Source organism: Amphibalanus amphitrite, unplaced genomic scaffold (genome assembly GCF_019059575.1).
Source record: "Amphibalanus amphitrite isolate SeventyFive unplaced genomic scaffold, NRLGWU_Aamphi_draft 000535F_arrow, whole genome shotgun sequence".
NCBI lineage: Eukaryota > Metazoa > Arthropoda > Thecostraca > Balanomorpha > Balanidae > Amphibalanus > Amphibalanus amphitrite.
This window is the reverse complement of record NW_024882029.1, coordinates 374,981-399,914: the sequence shown is the minus strand read 5'-3', so window position 1 is coordinate 399,914 and position 24,934 is coordinate 374,981. Positions and strand designations below refer to the sequence as shown.

At 51.7% G+C, this 24,934-nt stretch overlaps 1 protein-coding gene across 11 annotated transcripts; it reads left to right on the top strand.

Moving 5' to 3' along the window:
* Positions 1–408: 408 nt before the first annotated feature.
* Positions 409–23,612, top strand: LOC122393441 (Golgi apparatus protein 1-like). 11 transcript variants are annotated; one of them, XM_043389452.1, is made up of 22 exons: positions 498–535; positions 657–685; positions 6,555–6,853; positions 7,172–7,213; positions 8,389–8,554; positions 8,843–8,973; positions 9,789–9,866; positions 10,321–10,488; positions 10,709–10,907; positions 11,120–11,209; positions 11,765–11,907; positions 13,293–13,408; positions 13,764–13,887; positions 18,064–18,210; positions 18,788–18,957; positions 19,207–19,324; positions 19,855–20,057; positions 20,386–20,476; positions 20,853–20,975; positions 21,191–21,385; positions 21,700–22,335; positions 22,579–23,612. In XM_043389452.1, exons 3-22 carry the CDS (start codon positions 6,596–6,598, stop codon positions 22,744–22,746), a joined length of 3,366 nt encoding a protein of 1,121 aa, XP_043245387.1. In that variant the 5' UTR covers positions 498–535; positions 657–685; positions 6,555–6,595; the 3' UTR covers positions 22,747–23,612. The 11 variants fall into 11 exon arrangements, with proteins under 11 accessions (XP_043245384.1, XP_043245390.1, XP_043245387.1 ...); XM_043389449.1 differs by lacking the exons at positions 498–535; positions 657–685 and adding an exon at positions 409–489; XM_043389455.1 differs by lacking the exon at positions 657–685 and having other exon boundaries at positions 411–504.
* Positions 23,613–24,934: the final 1,322 nt, after the last annotated feature.

Sequence of the window (24,934 nt, the reverse complement as noted above, 5' to 3'; positions counted from 1 at the left end):
GTCTCTTCACTCAACAATAATTACAAAAGTGAAAAAGAAATGATAAATTGCTTATATTTTGGTGAAACTAAAAATTAATTCAGCACATATTTTTTTACAGCGTTGAAGTCCAGCTCCAAAGGACAGCTGACGATCGTAGCCGAGCAGGCTGTTTGGTACTTCTTCACTACTTCTTAGAAGTACCCGTTAGTACCGATCATGTCTCACATAATAAGCTATTGGAACAAAAATATCCATGTTCTTCTAATTATTCTCCTTTCACACTTTAAATAAATACTTTTGAAATGCATTTACTAATTAGTTTCACAAAAACGGCTTGAAATTTTACAACGTCAAAATACTTATTCCAATTTCCACCATGAAACCACCACTATATTACTTGCTTACAGACCCGTGCGCACAGTGCGCGCAGTTTTATCGTGACGTCAGAGGGTGCTTCCTCAGTGGCGCCCCCTGGCGGGGAACGCGTGCAAAAAGTCCAGCTCTTAGGCATGTCCATATACCGTGGGTGTCTATATAAAAATATTGATGCGTAGTAGGTTGTTGCATTACATGTTATTGTTGCATTATTTTTGTCATTTTTTAAGATAACCTCCCATACTGTATCTCAATCTGTTGCTATTGATATTGACCTGTTTTGGTTTCTGTCTCATCAGTGCCCCAAGAGTCCCTGTACTCAGTGTAGGTAGGTACTCAAACTGTGCCTGATAGTCTGCAAGCAGTTTGATTGTGATTCCAGGACAAATCTTCGTATCGCATTTCTTCGTCGCGCAATTCTTCGTCCGCATTTCTTCGTCCGCAAATCTTCGTCGGCGCATTTATTCGTGTCGCATAACTTCGTCTCGCATTTCTTCGTAAGCGCAAATATTCGTAGCGCATTTTTTCGTATCCGCATTTCTTCGTACGCGCATTTCTTCGTCAAGCATTTTTTCGTCCACGCATTTCTTCGTCTACGCAAATCTTCGTCCGCATTTCTTCGTCCACGCAAATCTTCGTCTGCGCATATCTTTGTCCGCAAATCTTCGTCCCCGCAAATCTTCGTCCGCAAATCTTCGTCCGCATTTTTTCGTCCACGCATTTCTTCGTCTACGCAAATCTTCGTCCGCATTTCTTCGTCCACGCAAATCTTCGTTCCGGCAAATCTTCGTCCTGGCAAATCTTCGTCCGCAAATCTTCGTCCGCAAATCTTCGTCCGCAAAACTTCGTCCGCAAATCTTCGTCCGCAAATCTTCGTCCGCATTTTTCGTCCACGCATTTCTTCGTCCACGCAAATCTTCTTCCGCAAATCTTTGCGCATATTTTCGTCCGCAAACCTTTGTCTCCGCTATCTTCGTCTCCGCAAACATTCGTCCACAAATGTGGTTCAATAAAACCATGAAGAAATATCAGACCATCAAGTGATTGACGAATTTAATGCATGGAATGGATGATCGAAACTTTTGAAGTCAGGTAGATGAGGTCTGTCAGGTGAAGCTATTGTATTTGGGAGCCGAGAATTGAAACATTCCATATCATTTGTGTCCCGGACATTCTTTTTTCGCGGTCGATGAATGACAATATAATCTCGATTGTACCCTCGCCGGCATCGGCGAGGGCACCGGGTCCGGGGCACCGTTCCCCTCTTTAATTTTGGCCTTTTAACAGTAGCCCTATGGGCGTTGCATGGAAAGAATGGGACTAAAAGTCGGCAGTGCTGTGCCCCCCCCCCCCCTAATTGAAGGTGTTCCGCCGCTACTGCTCGCCGGACCTATTTGTTTTCTACATACACGCCGGCCGAGGGGGGGGGCGGGTACGACCCCCCCCCCCATCGCCGTTTCGCCACTGGTGGAACTAGCGCGTCGCGGAAAAAACGAGCGTGTGCGCCGTTACGAGACGCAGAGATTAATACCCGATTTTAAGGCCTTCTAGGTCAGGGGTCGGCTTACGGCCCGCGGGCCGGATCCGGCCAGGAGGGTGACGGTTGGATCCGGCCCGCGACCATCTGACGTCCGGCCCGCGGCTGATATCATCGACTTACGTCGTGTTCCGGCCCGCGGTTCCTTCAGAAATCGACTCCGATATAAAAGTGACTTAAATGTGCTTTGGCACAATAGTTCTTCCTTCGCACACTTCATGAGTTTATAAACACCATTTGCGGGTGTTTTTTGTCTAATTCTACTTCTAGACAAAACTTGCGCGGGCCGGACGTCAGATGGTCGCGGGCCGGATCCAACCGTCACCCTCCTGGCCGGATCCGGCCCGCGGGTTGTAAGCCGACCCCTGACCTAGAAGGCCTTAAAATCGGGTATTAACCCCTGCGTCTCGTAACGGCGCACACGCTCGTTTTTTCCGCGACGCGCTAGCTCCACCGGTGGCAAAACGGCGATGGGGGGGGGGGGTCGTACCCGCCCCCCCCCTCGGCCGGCGTGTATGTAGAAAACAAATAGGTCCGGCGAGCAGTAGCGGCGGAACACCTTCAATTAGGGGGGGGGGCACGGCACTGCCGACTTTTAGTCCCATTCTTTCCATGCAACGCCCATAGGGCTACTGTTAAAAGGCCAAAATTAAAGAGGGGAACGGTGCCCCGGTGGCCGGTGCCCTCCCCGTTCCGCCGCCTATGCCGGCGAGGGTACAGTCTGTCTTAAAAGTACCGCGCAAAGTGACGGTGGATCCATCAAGCCTGACCGAGGAAGGGCCTGCTAAATTTGAGTCACCGAAGCAATTGACACCCTCGTCCATTCCCCAGGTCAGTTGGTTCGGTGACTTTCAAATTATAGCAGGCCCTTCCTCGGTCAGGCTTGATGGATCCACCGTCACTTTGCGCGGTACTTTTAAGACAGACTGTACAAGAGATTATATTGTCATTCATCGACCGCAAAAAAAGAATGTCCGGGACACAAATGATATGGAATGTTTCAATTCTCGGCTCCCAAATACAATAGCTTCACCTGACAGGCCTCATCTACCTGACATCAAAAGTTTCGATTATCCATTCCATGCATTAAATTCGTCAATCACTTGATGGTCTGATATTTCTTCATGGTTTTATTGAACCACATTTGTGGACGAATGTTTGCGGAGACGAAGATAGCGGAGACAAAGGTTTGCGGACGAAAATATGCGCAGACAAAGATTTGCGGACGAAGATTTGCGTGGACGAAGAAATGTGTGGACGAAAAATGCGGACGAAGATTTGTGGACGAAGATTTGCGGACGAAGATTTGCGGACGAAGTTTTGCGGACGAAGATTTGCGGACGAAGATTTGCCGGGACGAAGATTTGCGTGGACGAAGAAATGCGGACGAAGATTTGCGTAGACGAAGAAATGCGTGGACGAAAAAATGCGGACGAAGATTTGCGGACGAAGATTTGCGGAGACGAAGATTTGCGGACGAAGATATGCGCAGACGAAGATTTGCGTGGACGAAGAAATGCGGACGAAGATTTGCGTAGACGAAGAAATGCGTGGACGAAAAAATGCTTGACGAAGAAATGCGCGTACGAAGAAATGCGGATACGAAAAAATGCGCTACGAATATTTGCACTTACGAAGAAATGCGAGACGAAGTTATGCGACACGAATAAATGCGCCGACGAAGATTTGCGGACGAAGAAATGCGGACGAGGAATTGCGCGACGAAGAATTGCCATACGAAGATTTGTCCGGTTACGGTTTGATTGTGGGTGTACAAACTGAAGCTGAAGCATTCAGACCGACATTGACGTCGATAAATGTTTCAATAGGTTCTTAATTACATATGACATGCGTAGTAGGTACCCTGTCAGTGTCATAGCGGTAATACCTCAACCTACCTATCTGCCTCCTGCTCAACTTCGGAATGCAGTAAAAATGTGTTAAAATATGCTCTGATATGGATTATTAATTAGTTCACCCGCGCCGGGCCCGGGGGTGTATGAACACCCCTCCCTGCGTTTTTTTGCAGATATCTAAGATACGAGCCACCGTTTTTGGCACACCTGTTCATGCATCTTTTCTTCACATGTTGTGAAAATTTCAGACCCAGGGCTCTCAAGGTCATGTCAACAGGTCACGTCAAGTGACCTCACCTCAGAAAAAGTTGCAATCCTCGACATAGCTACATCTACTACTGAATGATCACCTTGAAACTTTCAGCGATTGATAAGAGTAACAGTATGTACAAAATTTATATCTCAAAATTTTGATATTGGTGACCTAAGGTCAGGTCAATTTTGTGACCTCTCCATTACCTATAGGTAAGTCGACAGGAGAAAATTGAAATGCACCTATTTTGGATGAATGGTGTTCAAAACCCTCTTAGATATCAGTTCATGGGTTACAGGGTTAACATGACACACTGAATCGGAAAAATGCACCTGCGAGCCCTCTGTGTGCCCCTGAAGTCATCTCAGGTCATGAATGGTCACCTGCAGTTTTTTGCTATAACTTATGACAAAGACGTGCTAGAGCGATGAAAACACGTCAGATGTATTCAGCTCAACGATACGGATCGACTGATATGCAAATTGCAACATGACCCTATTCAGTCAGGTCATGACCTTGACCTGAGGTCAAATTTTCAAAATGACCTTTCAAGGTCAACAAATAGTTCATTCGACGCGTCTCGACGAGAGGAACACGATGCTGCCAAAAGTAATGTCGTGGCACTCTTGAATCAAAAGCTATTGCCGAAAAACAGTTTTCGTGAAAACTGCTTTTTTTACAGTTTTTGCCCTCTGGAGGCTAAACCGTTGACCTGAGGTCAAATCTGATGACAATACCCCGAAAGGTCTGTAAAAGGGCTATCGAATGCGCTTGTCCGCGGCGCTGTAGCTCTATTGGTTCCCGAGTTAGCCATTGGCAGTTTCCAAAATTGTTGAAATAGACTACATTTGACCTTTGATGACCTCTGGCGACCTGGCCTTTGACCTGACCCAAAAAATGACCAAGTGTTTCCGTCATTATTTTTGACGCTCTTTCGAATGCCGCTTACCGCGTGTCGCTACGTGGCCCAGGAGCCGAGTTAGACAGCAGCCCGGCGCGGAAGTCGCGGAGCACCGGCCCGGCGCGGGTTAAGAAGTGAAGCATCATTGATTTGAGGGTATCAGTAAAGCTGGCGTTACTGATGCCGACTTGAGTATAGGTGCATTACCTAGTCAGTGACTGGATGTGACTGTTAGCATCCTTGGTTCCTTACTACCAACTCAGTTCATTAGGTACTTACTGCCAGGTTCAGGGCTGCAGAGTCAATGAAGTTTTGGTGACCCAGACTCTGACTCTAACCCTGGCTTTCAAAAATCAACTCTGACTCCAGGCAGAACTGTCAACTCTGACCAACTCCAAGTCTGAATTTGACTCGGCAGATCTGCGGAGTTGACAGGTTTTTGGTGACTCTGACTCAAACTTAAGATCCAGTTTGTAAAATACACTTAGACTCTGGTCAGAATTGTTGACTCTAACCAACTCAGACTCTGCAGCCCATGCCAGGGTGCAAGGCGACAGTGTGAGAATCTGATTGAGACGTGGCAAGTTAAGGCTCGGCTGATGCCTGTTAGATGAGAGTGCATGCATGACAAGTAGGAATGCATGTCCTGTGTCAGTAATAAGTAATTGGTATGCCTGGCACATAGCGCTTCACGTTTAACTTCCACACTTGGCACCGGGCACAGCCACAATGAACTGAAGCATTGTGGGATGAGTGAGGCAGTGTTAAAAAGGTTGGATGCATTCAAAACCAAAGTCAGCAAATTCTGTCATAGAAGACCTAACCTTCACAGTGTACATCAATATCAGGAGCAGGTTCAGTCGGGCCTGATAAGCTCGGTTTATGAATGCAGTTGACTTTATTAGGTTCACAACTCACCTGCAAAATTAACCCTCACACTTATGTGGACTGTGGAGTCAAACGAATCCCCTCGGTTTTTTGTGAATGACTCGTGCAAAAAGCGGCCGATCTTGACGTAACTTTCAATACCCACGTTTTGACCAGTTTTACACCTACCCAGAAAATTCAATGACCTTGACCCTAATCAGGGCTGCGGAGTCGGAGTCGGAGTCGGTCGGAGTCGACAGTTTTGACCGGAGTCGGAGTCGGAGTCACCGAAAATCTGTCGACTCCGCAGCCCTGCCAGGTGTGCGGAGTCGGAGTCGGGAGTTGGAGTCGATCGGAGTCGACATTTATGCCCGGAGTCGGAGTTGGAGTCGGAGTTGGTTTTTGAAAGCTGGAGTCGGAGTTGGAGTCGGAGTCGCCGTAAATCCATCGACTCCGCAGCCCTGACCCTAATGACCTTTGACCTGTGATCTGTTTCTCGAGACCATGTTTGGCCGGAATCGAGACTCAGCGTATGTTGGTGTCATGTATGTCGGTGTATGTCGTATGTCGGGTGTATGTCGGTGTCATGTTGATTAAGCTTATCAAACCATATGCCAGTAAGGTAGCGGCTTTTGGGATGAAAAATGAGTGCAGCAGTAAGCCCACATATGCTCAAGGCTCAAGTGTTATGTACTCCTCCCCCTCAAATATTTAAGTCCTTGCTAGCTTGCTATTTTGTCTGTTTAAAACTATGACAAACATCCCTTGGTCTCTGCTCTACAGGTGTTCAGCCATTCCTGGTTCCCTGGAAGACTTGGTGAAGGATGGGGTCTCTTGGCTTTTGTCAGCTGGTTTTGCTGACTCTGGCGCTGAATGCAGCCGGGAACATCGCTGCACCAACTACGGCACCACCAGCGAGTGACGCGCAGCTGGAAGCGGAGCACGATATGCTGGGAATACGGCTGATCAGACACCCGGCCTGTGCCGCGGACATACACAGGATCTGTGCCGAAGACAAAAGCATCACGCTCAATGATAAAACCCCAAACATCGATGTGATTGGTTGCCTGCTCGATCAACAGGTAAGAATACCTGCACGGTGATGTTGCGTCGTTACGGTATAAATGTATCGTAAGACTTTTTATAGTAAATTACAATCATATGGACATCCAACAGCTGTTAACCTTTAAAGAATTAAGCAATGTTCATTATTAACTTAGCATTTAGATCAATACACTGAGTTTCTCAAATCACAGCGAGGGCCTTTCTGCGTGAAAAGTGTTCTAGCTGTGAAAAATAGCCAGGTGAGATGGATTGTTCGTGCCATCATTTGTCTGCACTTTACAAAGGTGCACTTCAGGATGTTTTGGCTGAGTGTCGTTTGTTTTGTTTTGTTCCAGGAGGAGCAGGAGGATGCTGGTGTGTCAAAGGAATGTCATCATGTAAGTAGATACGGCCTTTCTTGTCCGCAATGTTACCAAATTTTGCGACAGAGATGACAGGAGTCGCGTCAAGTGAGGATGCTGGCTCGGCTCGTCCCCCCCTCCCCCTCCCCCGACCTTTCGGCCCTGTGCTCTCTCCTAGTCATGTCCTTTCTCTTGGACCTGTCCTCTCTCCTGAGCCCCGGCCCTCCCGCTCCCGGCCCTCTCCGGTCGCCTGTCACTCGTGTCGTGACGCGGCGCCGTGTCACGGTGTCACGAACGTCACGTGTCCGCCGTGACACCCAGCGGACCACTCACGTGCCGATGTCCAGCGCCGCCGGCAGCCGCCGGTGGATCGAGGTGCACGCTTTCCTATGGTTTTGTTGAACACAGCGGGCAGATTGTCGCATTTTGGTCCATGATTGCATACTGTTACAGTTGCATAAGAGCATCCTATCATGGACGAAATGCTTGCATGCAATGGTAATGGTAAAATGGGCTGTTCCCTTTTGGCATTATCGTGGTCTTGGCTTAACCACGTCTGAAATAAGCATGCCTGTGTTGAATGATATAAGAGTCGTTCATAAACCCATATCCGGAAAAGGCATTCCTCTTTCCTGGACTTGCGCCGCCACGGCTATTCGATGATTTACCGTCAGTCCATTGACCGAACGGTGTCAACGGTGACCGCCGTTCGGCACAAAACTTTTTTCCCCGTAATCCGTTCATTGATATCACGGAATATATAGTCTACGACATATATGTCGTAGACTATATATTCCATGTTGATATGCTAAGCGTTTTCCAGTCGAATTATTACCGAATTATTACATGGACCTAAAGAAGAGCTGCAAGTTCGCTGGATTATTTCAAGTACATTTAAGTTATATGGTCCATGTCCTTTGGATGATTGGAAAGTGGACATGACGGCTGTCATTCAGTTTTGTTCATGTTATCTCATTTGTCCAATGTCGTGTACTTTCCTGCCTTGGGACAGCTGAAGCATGTTTTCATGTTCCATGAAACACATTTCCTGCTAAAGTAAAACGAGCAGTGAGAAATGTTTGCCCACGGTTTAGTGAGCAGTTCACAACCCCACAAGCCAATTCCGAGTGACTGCTGAATATTCGCAGAAATGCCTAGCATCTTGTGCCTGTCTGCCTGATGGTGACCCGTGCGCTACCGTCTACCCACAGGTTTTGTGGCAGCTGCGTCACAACCTAACGCGCAGCACCAGTCTGGCACGAGCAGTTGACACAGCGTGTTCCAAGGAGCAGTTTAAGAACTGTGACCGCTCCGACCCCCAGCCGGGCCACTACGTCTCCTGCGTCATGGAACACCTGGACGATGTCGAGGACGATGGTATGTGTGTTTGTGCGTCTGTGTGTTTGTGTGTGTGTGTGTTTGTGTTTTGTGGCGTGAAATTGACGCCACATGACGTTTGATAGGTGGCTGAAGTGGTATACTGTGACTGAAGGTAGCATAGAGGTTGATGGTAACATGACGTGTCAGTTTATTTTGATGATGTGAGTGAATCCCCACAAAGTGCCGGAAAACCTCACCTACAAAATATTCAATAAGTTTGCAAAGTGTTGCTGGTAATTCTCACTATGTCTGACGAAACCTGGCGTGGTCGATTCCTACCCGCAGAGTGTGCCGAGTTCCTGGAGAACCTGAGCGTAATGATTTTCTCCGACTATCGGATGATTTACAAGTTCGCGCAGGACTGCGGGCCCGACATCGACAAGCATCAGTGCGGCCGACTCGAGGATGATGACGAGGTAAAGCTGGGCCAGCTCGGGCAAGGAGACAGGCTCCGCTCGGGCTGCAGTTCTGATATGGTCGTGACTCGTGTTTCAGGTTGGCTGCGGAACCGTTAGTTAAAGGGACCCTCCCACCTTCAAAAAAGTTAATGAATTGGCATGAAAGTGATGTCGCTCGGTTCAGAAAGAGCAAAAACGAATATCTACCAAATTTCATCGAAAAATATTCACCGGTTTTCAAGATATTAGACTTTTACTTTTGTTTACTTTTTGGGATCTCCGCTGTTCCTAGCGACTTTATTTGAAAGTGCGGCATTTGTTGCGCGCAAAGCAGCATATACCACCACGTGCTACAAAACGTTTTAGTCAAACATTTAACGGACGTTCGAAAGCCTGATGACGTCATCAGATTCCCGTAATGGTTAAGAGATAGGGACCACGCTGGTCCCACCCTGCAAGTAAAGGGAAGAAATTTCTTGAACACCATAAAGCTGCGGGGGTTGCGACCAGGATAAATGGTGGTTTCTGAGCCTGGCCGCAAACTTGGCTATCTCAACTCAAAACTAATGTTAAGGTGGGAGGGTCCCTTTAATATGGGGGTAGACCTGGTTTAGATCGTTCGGTGCAGTTGACATTGACACACAATAGGCACATTGATTTCGATAGTATGAACGTGACAGCTGCCACGCTATAGATTCTACAAAGTATGAAATTAAGGAATAATTACGGCATTTATAATACATTGATGCGGGTGATGTTTCGGATCTGGGCGCCACAGAAGAGTTGATCGCCGCGGGTAGTGCCGCTGCTCACTGTGTGTCTGTTTTTCACAGAATGTCCACAGCCAGGGGAAGACAATCGAGTGTGTCTCGTCACACATGGACGAGCTGTCGGATAGCTGCAAACTCCAGGTATGGAAACACGTCCGATGGGAGAGCGGGAAACATCAGGGGCTAGGACATGACACCCGCACCACGTGAGAGCTATTGCAGAGTTTCTCAGTTTGTGGCATGTAGATGCATCGCAGGTTCATGTGTGAAACAATGTTTGAGTTTGAATTTGGTATCAAGGTCCCTTACATGTAATATCAGTAGTGCAAGTATGAAATTTTCTTCCGCGGTGGCGATGTGTGCAAAGTATTTGGGCAATGGGCATTTTGTACCGCCCTCGTGTATCGGTATTGCGTATATTTTACCCAACTGGCCGTCTCATCTTCCTGTGTGCCTGTATCGCTGAGCTGCCTAATCCGTCTGCCCCACACGTAATGCTCTTTTTCATTATTTTAGAATCCCCGTATGCTTGTTCCGTCTGTCCGCCCGTCCATATTGCGGAGTTATCCACGTTATTTACCCTGCCTTCTGCCAGGTGCTGCGCGTTGCCGAGCTGCAGGCCGAGGATTATCACATGGACCGACCGCTCTACTTTGCCTGTCGCGACGACCGGGAGCGCTTCTGCGCCAATATCGTCTCCGGAAACGGCAAGGTCTACCAGTGTCTGCTTCACCACAAAATGGAACAGGAGATGAGCAAGAGGGTAGGAACGCCTCAGCCGCTGGTGTCTTGTGACGATGCGGCGGGGATGTTCGCTAGTTGTGGTCATGCCGAACTCGTAAGACCCCGGTTGGTATCCTCCCTAATCCCTAGCGTTGATTCTCTCTGAAGTGATTACCCTTCTCTACTCAATCGTGATATCTGAGTGTGTTTGTGGAAGACGGCTGTCGCTCTTTTTGACCGTCGTCCTTCTCCGCCCGCAGTGTCGTCAGCAACTGACCCGCCGCCAAAAGATGACCGCTGTCGACTACAAGGTGGACAAGCGACTGCGAAAGGCGTGCAAACCGGAGCTGGCGGCGAGCGGCTGCCACCAGGCCGGCGGCCAGCCCTCGGACACGGCGGCCGCACACTCGGTCAAACTGTCGTTCGTGCTGCTTTGTCTGGAGGATCATCAGAAGTCAGGTACGGCGAGAGAAAGGCTGGGAGTGTGTGACAGCCCGCTGATGATTCGTGTCTCAGGTCACCCTGTTAGGGGAGTGTGACTGTGGGTCTATGTGAAGACGTGTCTCGAGGACGTTATAACTCGGTGTGTATGAGACTGTTTTGTCTTAGTCACCCTGCCACCCTGTCTCCAGCACGTTATCACACAGATTTATGTCCGATTGTTTCCTCAGGTCACACTGTCAGCGGAGAGTGTCTTCAGCAGGTGACCGACCACCGGCGCGCCCTCATGGAGGACTTCAGTATCTCTCCGGAGGTCGTCAGTAAGTAGGCTCACACTCCCTAAACCATTTCTCTCTTCTCTCTCTTGCTTTTCTGGCGTGTCCAGACCCACGGAGATATTTCGAATATAAATAAGCAAGTAAAAGTGCCCCTTGCAGCAGAAGGGGCACTACTCAGCAGTCTCAGCATTACTCACTACCCAGCCACCTGAGTTTTAAATCCACTCAGGCTCACTCTCCCAGCTGTCCGGTTGGTCAGTGTCCGAGCGCTAGGATGGGTGTGAAGTTGAACCATCTGAGGATCAACTCTGCCCCCTCTCCCCACGTGTATAATCAGTGGCCTGTGCTGATGACATCCCGCGTCTCTGCGACCACTGACCCGACTCTCTCCTTCCCTACCAGTGGCCTGTGCCGAGGACATCCCGCGTCTCTGCGACCACTGACCCGCCTCTCTCCTTCCCTACCAGTGGCCTGTGCTGAGGACATCCCGCGTCTCTGCGACCACTGACCCGCCTCTCTCCTTCCCTACCAGTGGCCTGTGCTGAGGACATCCCGCGTCTCTGCGACCACTGACCCGCCTCTCTCCTTCCCTACCAGTGGCCTGTGCTGAGGACATCCCGCGTCTCTGCGAGGAGGAGACGCAGAACAAGAACGGCAAGGTGATCCACTGTCTGATGATGCACTCCAACCCGGCCCACTTTGCCGAGGAGCAGCTGGTCTCGGCGCAGTGCCAGCGGCAGGTAAATACGGAGACAGAGACTGAGATGCATGGAGGTGATGGGGCCGCTCACGAGGATAGGTATGGGGTGAGAGGCAGCGACACCCGGGGCAAGGCTATTCCCGGGAATAGGTATAGGGGCGAGATACACCTCATGGACAGAGGCATCGACTGTATGGAGAGCATGTCGGAAATTATCAAATATGTTATTTGTTTTACCAGTTATGATATTTCAAACTGGTTATTAACATAATAGTTTTAGTCAGATATATGCAGAAGCTAGAGTGCGTACTGAGTACGATGATACACCAATGACCAAGTCATCGATTGTTTCAAGGTCCTCAGCTCAGTATCTGTTCCTGTGGAGGCGCGATGAGCGTTCAGGTTCCTTCACCTCCCCATCTGCCGTATACAGGCCCAGTGGGTGTGACGCCCCCGCCGTTCCGCTCAGGTGGAGGACCTGCTGACGCCCCCCCCCCCCGCCATTCCGCTCAGGTGGAGGACCAGCTGACAGTGACGCCCCCCCCCCGCCATTCCGCTCAGCTGGAGGACCTACTGACAGTGACGCCCCCCCCCCCCCCGCCGTTCCGCTCAGGTGGAGGACCTGCTGAGAGTGACGCCCCCTCGCCATTCCGCTCAGGTGGAGGACCTGCTGACAGTGACGCCCCCCCCCCCCCGCCATTCCGCTCAGCTGGAGGACCTGCTGACAATGACGCCCCCCCCCTCGCCGTTCCGCTCAGGTGGATGACCTACTGACAGTGACGCCCCCCGCCATTCCGCTCAGGTGGATGACCAGCTGAGAGTGAAGCCCCCCCCGCCATTCCGCTCAGGTGGATGACCAGCTGAGAGTGAAGCCCCCCCCCCCCGCCATTCCGCTCAGGTGGAGGACCTACTGACAATGACGCCCCCCCTCGCCGTTCCGCTCAGGTGGATGACCTACTGACGGTGACGCCCCCTTCCCCCCCCGCCGTTCCGCTCAGGTGGAGGACCAGCTGAGAGTGACGCCCCCCCGCCATTCCGCTCAGCTGGAGGACCTGCTGACAATGACGCCCCCCGCCATTCCGCTCAGGTGGAGGACCTGCTGACGCCCCCCCCCCCGCCATTCCGCTCAGGTGGAGGACCAGCTGACAGTGACGCCCCCCCCCCCCCCGCCATTCCGCTCAGCTGGAGGACCTGCTGACAATGACGCCCCCCCCCCCTCGCCGTTCCGCTCAGGTGGATGACCTACTGACAGTGACGCCCCCCGCCATTCCGCTCAGGTGGATGACCAGCTGAGAGTGAAGCCCCCCCCCCCGCCATTCCGCTCAGGTGGATGACCAGCTGAGAGTGAAGCCCCCCCCCCCGCCGTTCCGCTGAGGTGGAGGACCTGCTGACAGTGAGGCCCCCCCCCCCCACCATTCCGCTCAGGTGGAGGACCTGCTGACGGTAGTCGAGGTGGCCGACCAGTGGAACGTGGACCCTGTACTACGCCAGGCCTGCTCGCCAGTCGCCAGAGAGGCGTGCGCGGACGCCGATCCCGGAGAGTGAGTGGGGCTGACGGGACGGACGGAGCGGAGACACGGGGTGGGATCGAGAGGAGTGGCCGGCACTGTCTGCAGACTGGAACCGAGGAGAAGGGACTGTTATGTGGGAATGGGTGCATTATTTGTGGTTTCCTTGATCGATGAAGTACCAGTCACGTCCTGACATGCTTGGCCCCTTCAGTGTTCTCTGACTCCTAATTTCATGAGTTGTCGAAAGTCTTACCAGATCTGACGTCCTATGTCCCGACGTGTTCCGTTCAGGATGCTGATTGCTGACGCGATCTGACCTGTGCCTCTAACGTGTTCCGATAAGGATGCTGACCCTATCTGACCCCTGACCTATCATGCCGGTCAGGATGTTGTCCTGTCTGGCCGAGGCGGTCGGCACGGAGGCGATGACGCCCGCCTGCGAGCAGGTGCTGCTGCAGATTCAGTTCTTCATGTCCAGGGACTTCAAGCTTGACCCGCAGCTCTACAAGGTAGGCGGTCGTGGCACGGTCCCGCCTTTCAATTCGTGCACGGGCTGGGGCCTGGTATGCCGACGAATTTTCATGAAATACTGGATTTTGCGGCTGGGCAGCAGGGGCGTAGGATCCTATACAGTTGGGGGGGGCTTCAGCCCCCCCAACCTGCTGGTCAGCCCCCCCAACTTGCCAGGCAGCCCCCCCCCCCCAACATTATACAATATGGACAAATTAAAGAAAGCTCAATTTGGCAAAGTTACAATTTTGGGTAGTAGTAAAGCAGGCGTCACACTTCTTTTTGCAACCAAGGAGATGCGCTGTAGGTTAGGCTGTAGGGTATAGGTTTTAGGTTTTAGGTGGTAGATTTTAGGTTGTAGGTTGCATGTTTTTGGTTGTAGGTTGTAGGTGAGTTAAGGTTAGGTTTGGTTAGGTTTTGTTTGGTTTGGTCCGATTAGAAAGCATCTCTGGAGTCTCGGTAAAGCGCCTCTCTGCTTTACGACTAACTACCCAATTTTGGCCTTAAAACTAACTGGGGGCTTTGAAAATGTGCATTACAATGGAGGGAGTAAATTTAATTTATAAAATGACTTTCGAGTGATTGGAAAGAACATACTAGCAAAACAAAACCAGGAGGGTACACATAAAAATCAACTGTGGTTTTAGCAAGCCTGAAATAATCAATTGGTCAGCATGTTACACCAGTACAGCAGGCGTCACCAAGCAACTTCGGTTGCCGTTGCGGTATTTTACAAGAACGGTTATCTCACCTCCCGAACGTTGTCACACCGTTTTTGTAACAAGACTATAAATAGTAAAATAGAGGTGAAATCAAGGCCGGTGAAATATCGTCAGCTGATTATGTTTATGATGATGTCAAATCTTTAAAATGATAACGTCATAATGAATAAAAATAAACTGGCATTATCTTAAAAGGATTTGGTGAAAGAAATTTCACGTTCACTAACTTTTAAATGTTTTTTCATCTTTTTTTTTCTAAGATATCTTTTATATCTCGCCTTCAGAAGAAGGCCAAATCCTTTTTACGGAATTTGACGCCATCGCAGGCATAATCAGCTGACGATACAGCACAAAACCTTTGGATGTTACTATATACGTGCCTTCGGCACCCGGATAATCAGGGAAAATTATCCGGCATCAGCGATAATTATCGGGATTACGTTCGGTATCGCGGTAATGAGACATGTTGAAGATAGGCACCCACCAATAATTTTCCGGCCGAGAATATCCAAACTATATTTTCCGAATACCGAACGCACGCTAAAGCGGCGCAGAAAGCAGAAAAACACAACAAAACAAAGGCGCCACACTTAACAGCTTCGTTCCGTTTGTTTAGGGATGGGTGCAAGGCCATGTGGGTGGAACTCGGACGATAGGACGAACGATGAGGACAATTGTTCAGGGACGTACCCAAGATGGACGGGGTGCCCTCCCCCCCTCGGGGTTTTCAGGAGGCCCCCGTGGGCCGAAGGCCACGGGGCCAAAATCACGTCGGAGGCGAAAGAAATTCAAGGGAATCCCAAAAATCACGTCAGGATATTCAGGGCCTCTGACCAGCCTGACAGCTAGGGTCCTTCTTACTTCCTGGGGCCTCCTGTGAATAACTGCTAGTGTCTGTGTCTGACCGCTAGGGCCCCTCTGACTCCTCAGTAGAGAGGAGGCCCTCTGTAAGAGGAGAGGAGGCCCCTCTGTAGAGAGGAGGCCCCTTTAGAGAGGAGGCCCTCTGTAGAAAGGAGGCCCTCTGTAGAGAAGAGACCATCTGTAGAAAGAAGGCCCTGTGTAGAGAGGAGGCCCTCTGTAGAAAGGAGACCGCCTGAAAGCAGAAGGCCCTCTGAAGAGAGGAGGCCCGCTGTAGAGAGGAGGCCCTCTGAAGAGAGGATGCCGTCTGTAGAGAGGACTCCCTCAGTAGAGAGGAGGCCGGAGGCCCTTTGCAGAGAGGAGGTCCTCTGAAGAAAGGGTGCCCTCTGAAAGAGATAGACCCTCAGTAGAAAGGAAGTCCTCTGTAGAGAGGAGGCCTTCTGTAGTTGATAGGCCCTGTGAAAAGAGGAGGCCCACAGTAGAGAGGAGGCCCTCTGTGTTTTGATTTTTTTTTTGCAAATTTGTGTACGTACAGGTCAATACGAGATCGTGACTGTAATTACACCAACCAACCGTGTCAAATTGAATCGGAATTCATATGTGTACTATGAAGTGTGAAGGAACTCCGGCTTGTACTACCATACTAAAAGAGTTGTAAAATTTGTGATTTGGAGCAGTGTTTTGACAAATGCTTTTTGCAAATTTTCTCGGCGCTCCGCGCCTCCGATTCATGCACCAATCAATAAGAAAGGTCGTGACTGTAATAACACCAACCGTGTCAAATTGAATCAAAATTCCCAAAGTGTATAGTCGACTACAGAATGATCCACTCCTCAGAAGCTATCAGTTGACTGGAGCGCTAGTTGTGCCCGGTTTATCACGCAATTAAGCGCCTGTCGATTGTGAGCATTAGGACAAAGTTATAATTTGTGAACTCAGCCCGTGTGATGCGGCACAGCCTACCACTCCAGGCAAATATTTGCCTGTGAAAAGTGGAACATCATTCATAAAAACGTTTTTTTTTTTTTTTGCAAATTTTCGCAGCGCTTCGCGCCGCCGGTTCGTTAACAGGTCAATAAGAGAGATCGCTACTGTATGCTACTAATGCATTAGGCTAAAAGTGCGGTAACAATATCAACTTCTGTGTTTTTAAGTCGGTCGATACGCCCGCCCCCCCCCCCCCCCCCAAGTAAGAAATCCGTGGCGACGCACTTGCATAGGTGGATTTAACTAAAACTACTGAGCCGAGTAACTTGTAACGATAAAGCTTCATCTTATAGAAACGACGAAGACGAAATGCCTTTTGATCTCGACATACTCGCTCCCCTCCCCCGGTCGTCAGAATTCATCCATCAGACCCGTCATGTCGGCCGACCTGTTACCCCCCCCCCCCCACAAAAACGTTCGCCTAGATCCTCCCTTGCCCTCTGTAGAGATGAGGCGCCCTGTAGAGAGGAAGCCCCCACCCCCCGGATCCTCCGCCCCCCCCCCCTGGCCAAATCCTAGGTACGTGCCTGCAATTGTTTCGTGCATTTTGGGAGTATTCGTGTGGCTACACGACCTACAGCTTTAAAAACAAATTATGCTTCCAATGATATGCAGAATGCGGGGGTTTTGCGAAATACTACAACAGAAATTGTTCTGTGACTGTCCTGTTTTACCGATCACGATCCGCCTACTTTGTCGATACCGCTATCGTGGCCCTAGAAGTAGTCGAGGAGGTCCCTGAAACAGCCAAAAGGGAGCCATTTAACAGTCTACAATCTTTACACAAAAACTTGACCCTTCCGAAATGAAGTGGGTGATCGGTGAAAAATGAGTACCTAGATTTTAGGAAATTGCAGAGGTACCTCCAAGGAACCCCTAAAACAGTTTGCCAAACTAGGGGATAGGAATCTAAATACTGAATCAATCAAGAAATTGAATCTCTCATCAGCCTTAAGTATAAGAAGAGCATACATATACCGTTTTAGTGGCATCACTTTGCATTTGAAAAGAGCGGGAACATACACTGCATAAATGTGGTTGCAAAACGTTGAGCCGGAATATAAACCTACGCCTTATTTTATAAGCCTGAACTTGGATCCAGGGGGAGAGAATAAGTCATATCACTCAAGTAATAGACCTGCTTTTCACCACCATGGTCCACGCTCCCTCCCCCCCCCCCCGGTCAACACCTTTTCCACTGCTGGTTTTTTTCCTCCCCCCCCCCCGCTCAGCACCTTTCGTCGCCGCCCCACCGGCGCGGCGTCCGGGGTTCAGCCCCCCCAACCTATTTTGCGATCCTACACCCCTGCTGGGCAGCTTGAGATGCATACATTTCCAAACAAGACGGATGTGATAAACTTACTGTTTGTGGAAGTGACTTCAACAGATCGCAATAGAAAAAAAAATCTTTTTTTCTTTTGCTATAATTTTTCGTGCTAAGATACCGGCTATCAGTCACCTCAGGCGCAACATGAGACATGTATCTGCGTGGTGGCTCTGCGCCATCATACCCATCCGTGTCAGTGTCAGTTTGTCGCTCGTAGTGTCAATCTGTGTCTGCCTCTGCCCCCGTGTCACACGCCCCCCCCCCCCCCCGTGTGTCGTCAGGCGTGTCACGAGGACGCGCGGACACTGTGCGCGGCGCCCGAACACTGGTGGCAGCCGGAGACGGACAGGGGCGGCGTGGACCGCGACCCGAACGTGCTACCCTGTCTCTATCGCAACATCTACCACGCCGACGAGACGCAGGGCAAGGTACGGTGGCAGTGAGGGAGGCGGGCGGGCTAACCCTGGCGGAGGTAACAACTGACCGGTTGCGATGAAAGTACCGTCCGACTGACCCGCGGGAGGTAGTGTCAGATAAATCCTCTTGCTACTCTGCCTGTGAGCTTTCTGTCCCACTTGTGACCTCTCTGACCCTCCTATGTATGTATGTATTGACTTCATGACAAACCATTCCATATACAAATAATGGGTTTTCTTGGCGTCGAGTCCTAAAAGTAAAACACGGACGATGGGAAAGCTCTAAAATGCACACACGAACATCCATACCACAACCCACCGCGCATCCCCTGCACAGTACACATCACACATTGCAAGTTCAACTATCTGTATGACCGACCTCGACCTGTGACCTCTGACCGCTATATGACCTCTCTGTCCCACCTGTAACCTCTCTGACCCTTATGTGACCTCTTTGACTTAGCTATGCTTCCTGCAGCCCATCGCTGACCTCTCCAACCCGTCAAACCTGTCTGACCCGGCTGTGGCCTTTCTGGCTCTGCTCGCTATAGCTCGTCTCTAACCCCCCTGACCGGCCACCTGTCCCCAGGTGTCCCCCGGGTGTCGGGCCGCCGTCCGCCGCGTCATGAAAAACCGGGCCGATCAGGTGGATCTGCACCCGCGCATACAGTCCGTCTGTATGACCGACCTGGCCAAACTGTGCTCCGAGCACTCTCAGCGTGGACACGAGATACGCTGCCTGCAGGATAACTACTTCACGTGAGTGCAGGCGGGCGGCGCGGGCTGAGAGCCGGGGAGTCGGGTTTATACGGGCCGGCCAGAGGGTATGGAAAATGTTGAATCAGTATCATGTCTTCGTGTCCTCCTATCTGGCTATCGGACTTGTCTCAGCTTAGCAATATGCTCTCGTCCGCAGGCTTCCGGCCCAATGCCAGTTTATAACATGACCCTCCCCTTCAGCTAATCGGCCCAACAACAGCAGCTAATGACATGCTTCTCTGCCCTCAGGCTATCGCCCCAGTGTCATAAGGTCATCAAGTCGGTGACGGAGGACGAGGCACGGTACATCGAGCTGAACCCCGAGGTGGCCAAGGCCTGCAAACAAATCATCAAACAGAACTGCATGGTGAGTATGTCTGCGGTCTCGTCTTCAGTTCGTAGCTCGTCCTGACGACAGTAGACGCCGGACTGTTTTTTTAAAGGTAAGTTACGATGGGATTGCGGACTGAATTTATTTTTAGGCTGCCGTGTTGGTTTTATGTGCGCATAGATGTACGATAACCATACTATCGTGTCAGAGGATTCTTTGGCCACTTCGTATTTATGCCACCGTGACTCGTAAGTATCCGCTGTTCAAAAAACCACGGTGACTATCAAAAAACAATGCCAGTTTTTGGGATTGTGCCCCAACAAATTATTTTATAGTAGCATTGTTGCACTTGGAAGTTGGAACACAGTAACGGTCAACAGACCAGGCTACTATTGACTTTTATTGACCCAGTCCGTATCCGATTGTGAAGTCCGACACTGAAAGCTGAGCTGACCTGACCTGAGACTGCCCTAACCGCCCCTCCGCCCCTCAGAAACACGTCGAGGCCGGTGGTGACCTGAAACTGACCTGACCAGTGACCAACCCATCCCCCCCCCCCCCCCCAGAAACACGTCGAGGCCGGTGGTGACGGCGTCATGGAGTGTCTGATCCGCCACAAGAGCGATCGGGACGTGCGTCAGGCGAGCAAGTGCTGGGCTGCCATCAACCACTTTCAGATTATCAGCATGGAGGACTACAGCTTCAGCTTCCGCTTCAAGCAGAACTGTCAGGAGGATGTGGCCATACACTGCCGCAATGCCGAGAAAAAGTAGGAGGGGGTGGGGCTGTGGGATGGGGTTTGCTCATTCGATGTGGTGTGAGTAGGCGTGAGCGCTCCGTCTAGCTTATATGAGTGTTTAAGTGTCCGGCCACTGTCCATATTGTTTTGCTTTGTGATTTGCGGTAGGTATGCATTTCTGTCTGTCGGGACTGTCAGTGACGTGACTGATCAAACTCCCCAGATCGGACGTTTTACAATATCCTCTGAACGACTTTGATAGTGTACCTGATTGTCCACGCTGAACGTTACTAACGAATAGTGTTTGTCTACTTTAAACAACCTGCGGTTATTCATTGAGTGTGAATTTGCTTCCCAGGGCGGATGTCATTCACTGTTTGAGCGGTATTATGCTGAATAACACTCTGGCTGACAAGCCACAGCAAATCTCCGAAAAGTGCCGACGTCAGGTGAGCCGGACGAAGACTTGACACTTCCAGTTGGATATTATCTGGGCAGTAGATTTTGACGCCATATCCCGTCTATCTATGGAGAGCGTTTTCTGCTATTCTTTATCCTTGAATACAGCTCTTTGTCTTAAATTTAGTGAAAGAAAATAAAGTGAAAGTGTGAGAATACAGGTTACTGAGTTTTTTTTTCGTACCAGACGCCGCGGTCTCGTCGGTGCTCGGAGACGGTGCGGAGTGCGGACCCGGTCCGTCCGTCCCTCCTCTGACCGGGGACGAAGGGGGTGGGTCAGTGCCGCTGCCACTGGTCCACAAACTATAGCTTGACGACCCTCTCCTCCCCACCCGTTCTGACCATTACACGGTTTCCCCGCCACAGGTGCAGCTCCAGCTGCGGGAAAGGGAGGAGAACGAGGACCTCGACCCGCGCCTGAACGCCCAGTGTGGCGCCGATATACACAAGTACTGCAAGGAGGAGTCAGAGACCAAGGGATCGGGAAAGGTGAGCATCCGCGGCACAGTGCTGAGCTGCTGAGTGTTTGATGTGAATTGCAAGACTCACATGTATCGTCTGCGTCCCCCTCCAGAGCCGACTGGCTGCGTCATAGGCCGGAAGGAGACAATAACATGGTGCGCTCCGTCGGTCGTGTGTCCTCACCAGTATGACGTCAGACGGGCCGCGCCGACCATGTGACGTCATACACCGTGTGTCGTCAGGTGCTCGAGTGTCTGCGGGAGCACGTGAACGACCTCTCCGCGCCGTGCTCCAAGCTGCTGTTCCGGCGCCAGCAGCAGAGTCTCATCCTGCCCAAGGCCGACTACTTTCTGTTCAGCGCCTGCAAGGGCATGATACTGAAATACTGCGCCTCGCCAGACGTGAACACGGGCGCGGAGGTGCTGGACTGTCTCAAGGTGCGTGCGCCGGGGCGAGCGGCGGGTGGGAGCCGCCCGCTACCCTGGGCTAGCGAGTTACCAGCAGTGTGGGATAATTTGTGTGACATTAAAGTCTGAATTGTATCTGAAGGACCAGTGCATGCAGGTTACGCAGCAGAATTACTTGAAATAATTGAGATATGGTGCTCAGCTGTTAAAGGTTCGCTGTATATTGATAACATTTAACTGATATATTTTTTATTATTCGCAAGCGCTGTCAGTACCCTCCTGTGTTTGTTGCTCTAAATTTTTGCTTCGGCCTCTCTAACCGGGCAGATGCCTTTGTCCGCCAGGGGCCGACACAGGAAGCCTCGTTCGACCCCACCTGCGGTAAGGTAGTGTCTCGCCGGCTGGCCGAGCAGAAGCGCGACTACCGACTGCACCCGGCGCTGCGCAGCGCGTGCATGGCCGACGCCGAGCGACACTGCGCCTCCGAGCTGGCCAAGGTGCGCTCGGGCGGTCTGCCCGCCCAGGGGCGCGTCACCGCCTGCCTGGCCGACGCGTTCCGTCTGGGGCAGCTGACGGACCGCTGCGGCAGACAGTTGGACCAGGTGCTGCGGGAGGCGGCGCGAGACGTCCGTCAGGACCCGCTGCTGGGCCGCGACTGCCGCAACGAGATCACCCAGCTGTGCGCCGACGAGCCGCCCGAAACTGTCGGCGAGTGCCTGCGGCTCAAATTGGCCGACGGCCAGCCCATGAGTGATGCGTGCGCCCAGCGCGTGGCGCGTATCGTCGAGGATGTGAACGTGGACGTGCACACGGACCCGCAGCTGAGCGCCGCCTGCGCGCTGGACCTGCAGAAACACTGCAGGGACGTGCCGGCCGGCCATGGCGCCCAGCTCACCTGTCTGATGGAGTTGAAAGAGCCGACCGCCCGCTGCGCCGACATGATCGCTCTCAGGATGAAGATGATTAAGGCGGCGATTAAGGTGAGTCTGGGATTCCGCGGCCGGTTGGCGAGGCTGTTGGGTGGTGCTGGTGGGTAATGAATTAGTGAGCTCAGAGATCTACTGCTGCTGGTGGCTGTTTCAGCACTGGGTGCTTTGTTTTGATAAAGGCTAGCTTAATACTTTTAGGAACTTGATGGACCTCCATGATACCGCTTTTTTCGCTTTGTTTCATGGTAAACTATCGTCTTGTTTGACTCTCCGCGCCCGCCCGCCCGCCCCCAGGTGCGGCCTGCCGAGACAGTCCAGGACCTGTACGTGACGGTGAGAGACTCGCCCAGCCGAGACTACTTCGTCATACTGGCCTTCGGCATCCTAATCGTCATGTTCTTCGGCGGCCTCTGCTGCGGGCGCGCCACCAAGCGTGCCAAATACATCCAGAAAATGAAGTAATTGTTGGCGACTTCAGTGATAAATGAATATAAATATCGTGAGGCATAAAGCATATTCTATCAGCGCCGGGATCCAAGTGCACAAACTGTTGCAGCGGTCGGCGGAAGTGACTGTGAGTGTGCGGTGGCTGTATCTGTGTGCGCGCGTGTTGGTGGCTGTTTGGGTGCGTGGTGATCTCTTATTTTACTGAGGTGGCTTGGGTCTGCAGTAGGTGAGGCGTGAGTTCCGTTTACAGAGGCTGAGCTCGCTCTGTCTCCTCCTGCCCTGCTCTTGTGCGAGTGTGAGTGTGCGGGAGTGGAGGCTGGTGTCACGAACTATGTCACGAGATTCGTCAGTGTGACTGACGTTGACGGTGACGGACGAGACTGGCGGATCAAACGGTTTGCGCATCGACCTTTGTGCCTCAGCGGGCGGGCGGGCCGGCGGCGCCCCGGCCGGGAGCACCACCGCTGCTTCTGTGCCGGGGTGAGAGCACGGATCAAAGCAGAAGCTACCGAGGCGCCAGCTGAGTCCGCATTCAGCACGACGCAATGCACGTGTGACACGTGTGATGACACGTGGCGAGGTGCGCACGTGTTGGCCCGTGTGGCGTGCGGTGCGTTATCATTCGGACTGCGACTGGCCCCGTTTTCTGAGGGGCCGAGTGGTTGGGGGCGGTGGCCACTGGTCGGTGGCTGAGGCTCACGGCCCAATGGGATGGTATCCCGGCCCGCGGTCCGGCACGGGACAGGTGAACGGTTTGAGTTGATGGCGTCAGCGGCGGAGTGGCGGACGCTCCACGACCGGCCGCTGCTTTGTTACGGTATAAAATATATGACGCCAGTGGCATTAAATCCGGTCATTGGTTTGCCTGTGGGCATGCATAACAGATGACTCTTACTACGGTTTTCTGAAAACTGTGCAAATCAATACCAGAGAAGTACATTATTTCCCTGCCATTCACGTTCCTGGCTAAACACACTGAAATATGAACGTAACACCCATCGACGGCCCACCTTAGCGGTGGACCTGGCTACCCCTCGACCCCACGGCGGTCCGCTTCCCTCCTACCGGCGGGTTACGGTAGCGTATGGACAGAAAGAAGGGGTGGGGTGAGTGCAATTCCGTTTGGCGCACGCTATCGACCGCCTGTATTATATCGTCCACCGTGCCGTCCCTGTCGTGCCGGTGCGCCGCTGCATCAACATTTAACGAGCGGCGCATTGATTAAACATCACTGTCGGCCAGCCGACCCCAGCCGTCCCATAGTGAGGGCGGCTGACAGGACTCGATCCAGCGCGACGAATGACATGCTGGATAACTTGGAAGGTGCTACCTAACAGGTTTCTCCATTTCAGCTTATTTTTTATTCAAAATTGAAATGCCCGAAAATTGGCGTAGAACAATATACGAACATTCCTTACCATACCACTAGTCATGTCTGCATACACGAACACGGACACGACTTCACACGCTCGTAAGGTCGCCAGAGAACGGGTGACCTCATCTCGCCGGGTAATCCGTTGCTGATTTCCCTGGAGTCAGCGACCGGCTACCGTGGCGGGGCGACCGTCTGATACCCATGGTCCGACACCCATGCGGCGGGCGGAGAGACCTGTCCAGAAAGCATGGCTGGACGGTCCAGTACCCAAGATAAGAGGGGGGGGGGTGACTGGTATCTTCATGGTAACGGAGTCGGACCCAAGGCCATATAACCAATGGACCAGCGTGCGCCGGTCGCAGATTTCTGGTCAATCGTGGAGGCTTCCATCAGCAGCTGGTGACTGTCGACTACACTCAGTTACAGTTTATCTCCGGTTATGCACTCATCGGCTGATGCTTTGACTCAGTCTCGGTCTAAAACGGAATGACTTCTAGACACCAAGACGCGGGTGCTCCATGAACAGCTTTGCATAAAACTATAAAATAACAATAAACCATAAACATAACGGGAGGTAACGACAGTCCCTGGTCGTAACGTGCTCGGTGCTTGACCACCCACCCGTGCCGGCTTCCCTCAAATAACTGCAGGACTTACCCTGTTCTCAACCGTCTGGGCGTACCGACCCTTCGTGACACCTTCAGAAGAGGTCGCAATGGAAGAGCCTAGGAGCCCCCCCCCCCCCCCCCCGACGCCGGTGCTGAATAAATGTGCGGACAGTCGGGAGATCGAACAGCGACGTTGGAGTGAGGAAGACGTGGGTTCTGC

Excerpts from the sequence above, each read along its gene's own strand:
- LOC122393441 (XM_043389449.1), top strand. The coding sequence starts at position 6,596 with ATGGGGTCTCTTGGCTTTTGTCAGCTGGTTTTGCTGACTCTGGCGCTG. Across the intron at positions 9,867-10,320 it reads CGGATAGCTGCAAACTCCAG|GTGCTGCGCGTTGCCGAGCT; the intron begins GTATGGAAACAC and ends GCCTTCTGCCAG. Across the intron at positions 21,386-21,699 it reads AGGTGCTGGACTGTCTCAAG|GGGCCGACACAGGAAGCCTC; the intron begins GTGCGTGCGCCG and ends TTTGTCCGCCAG.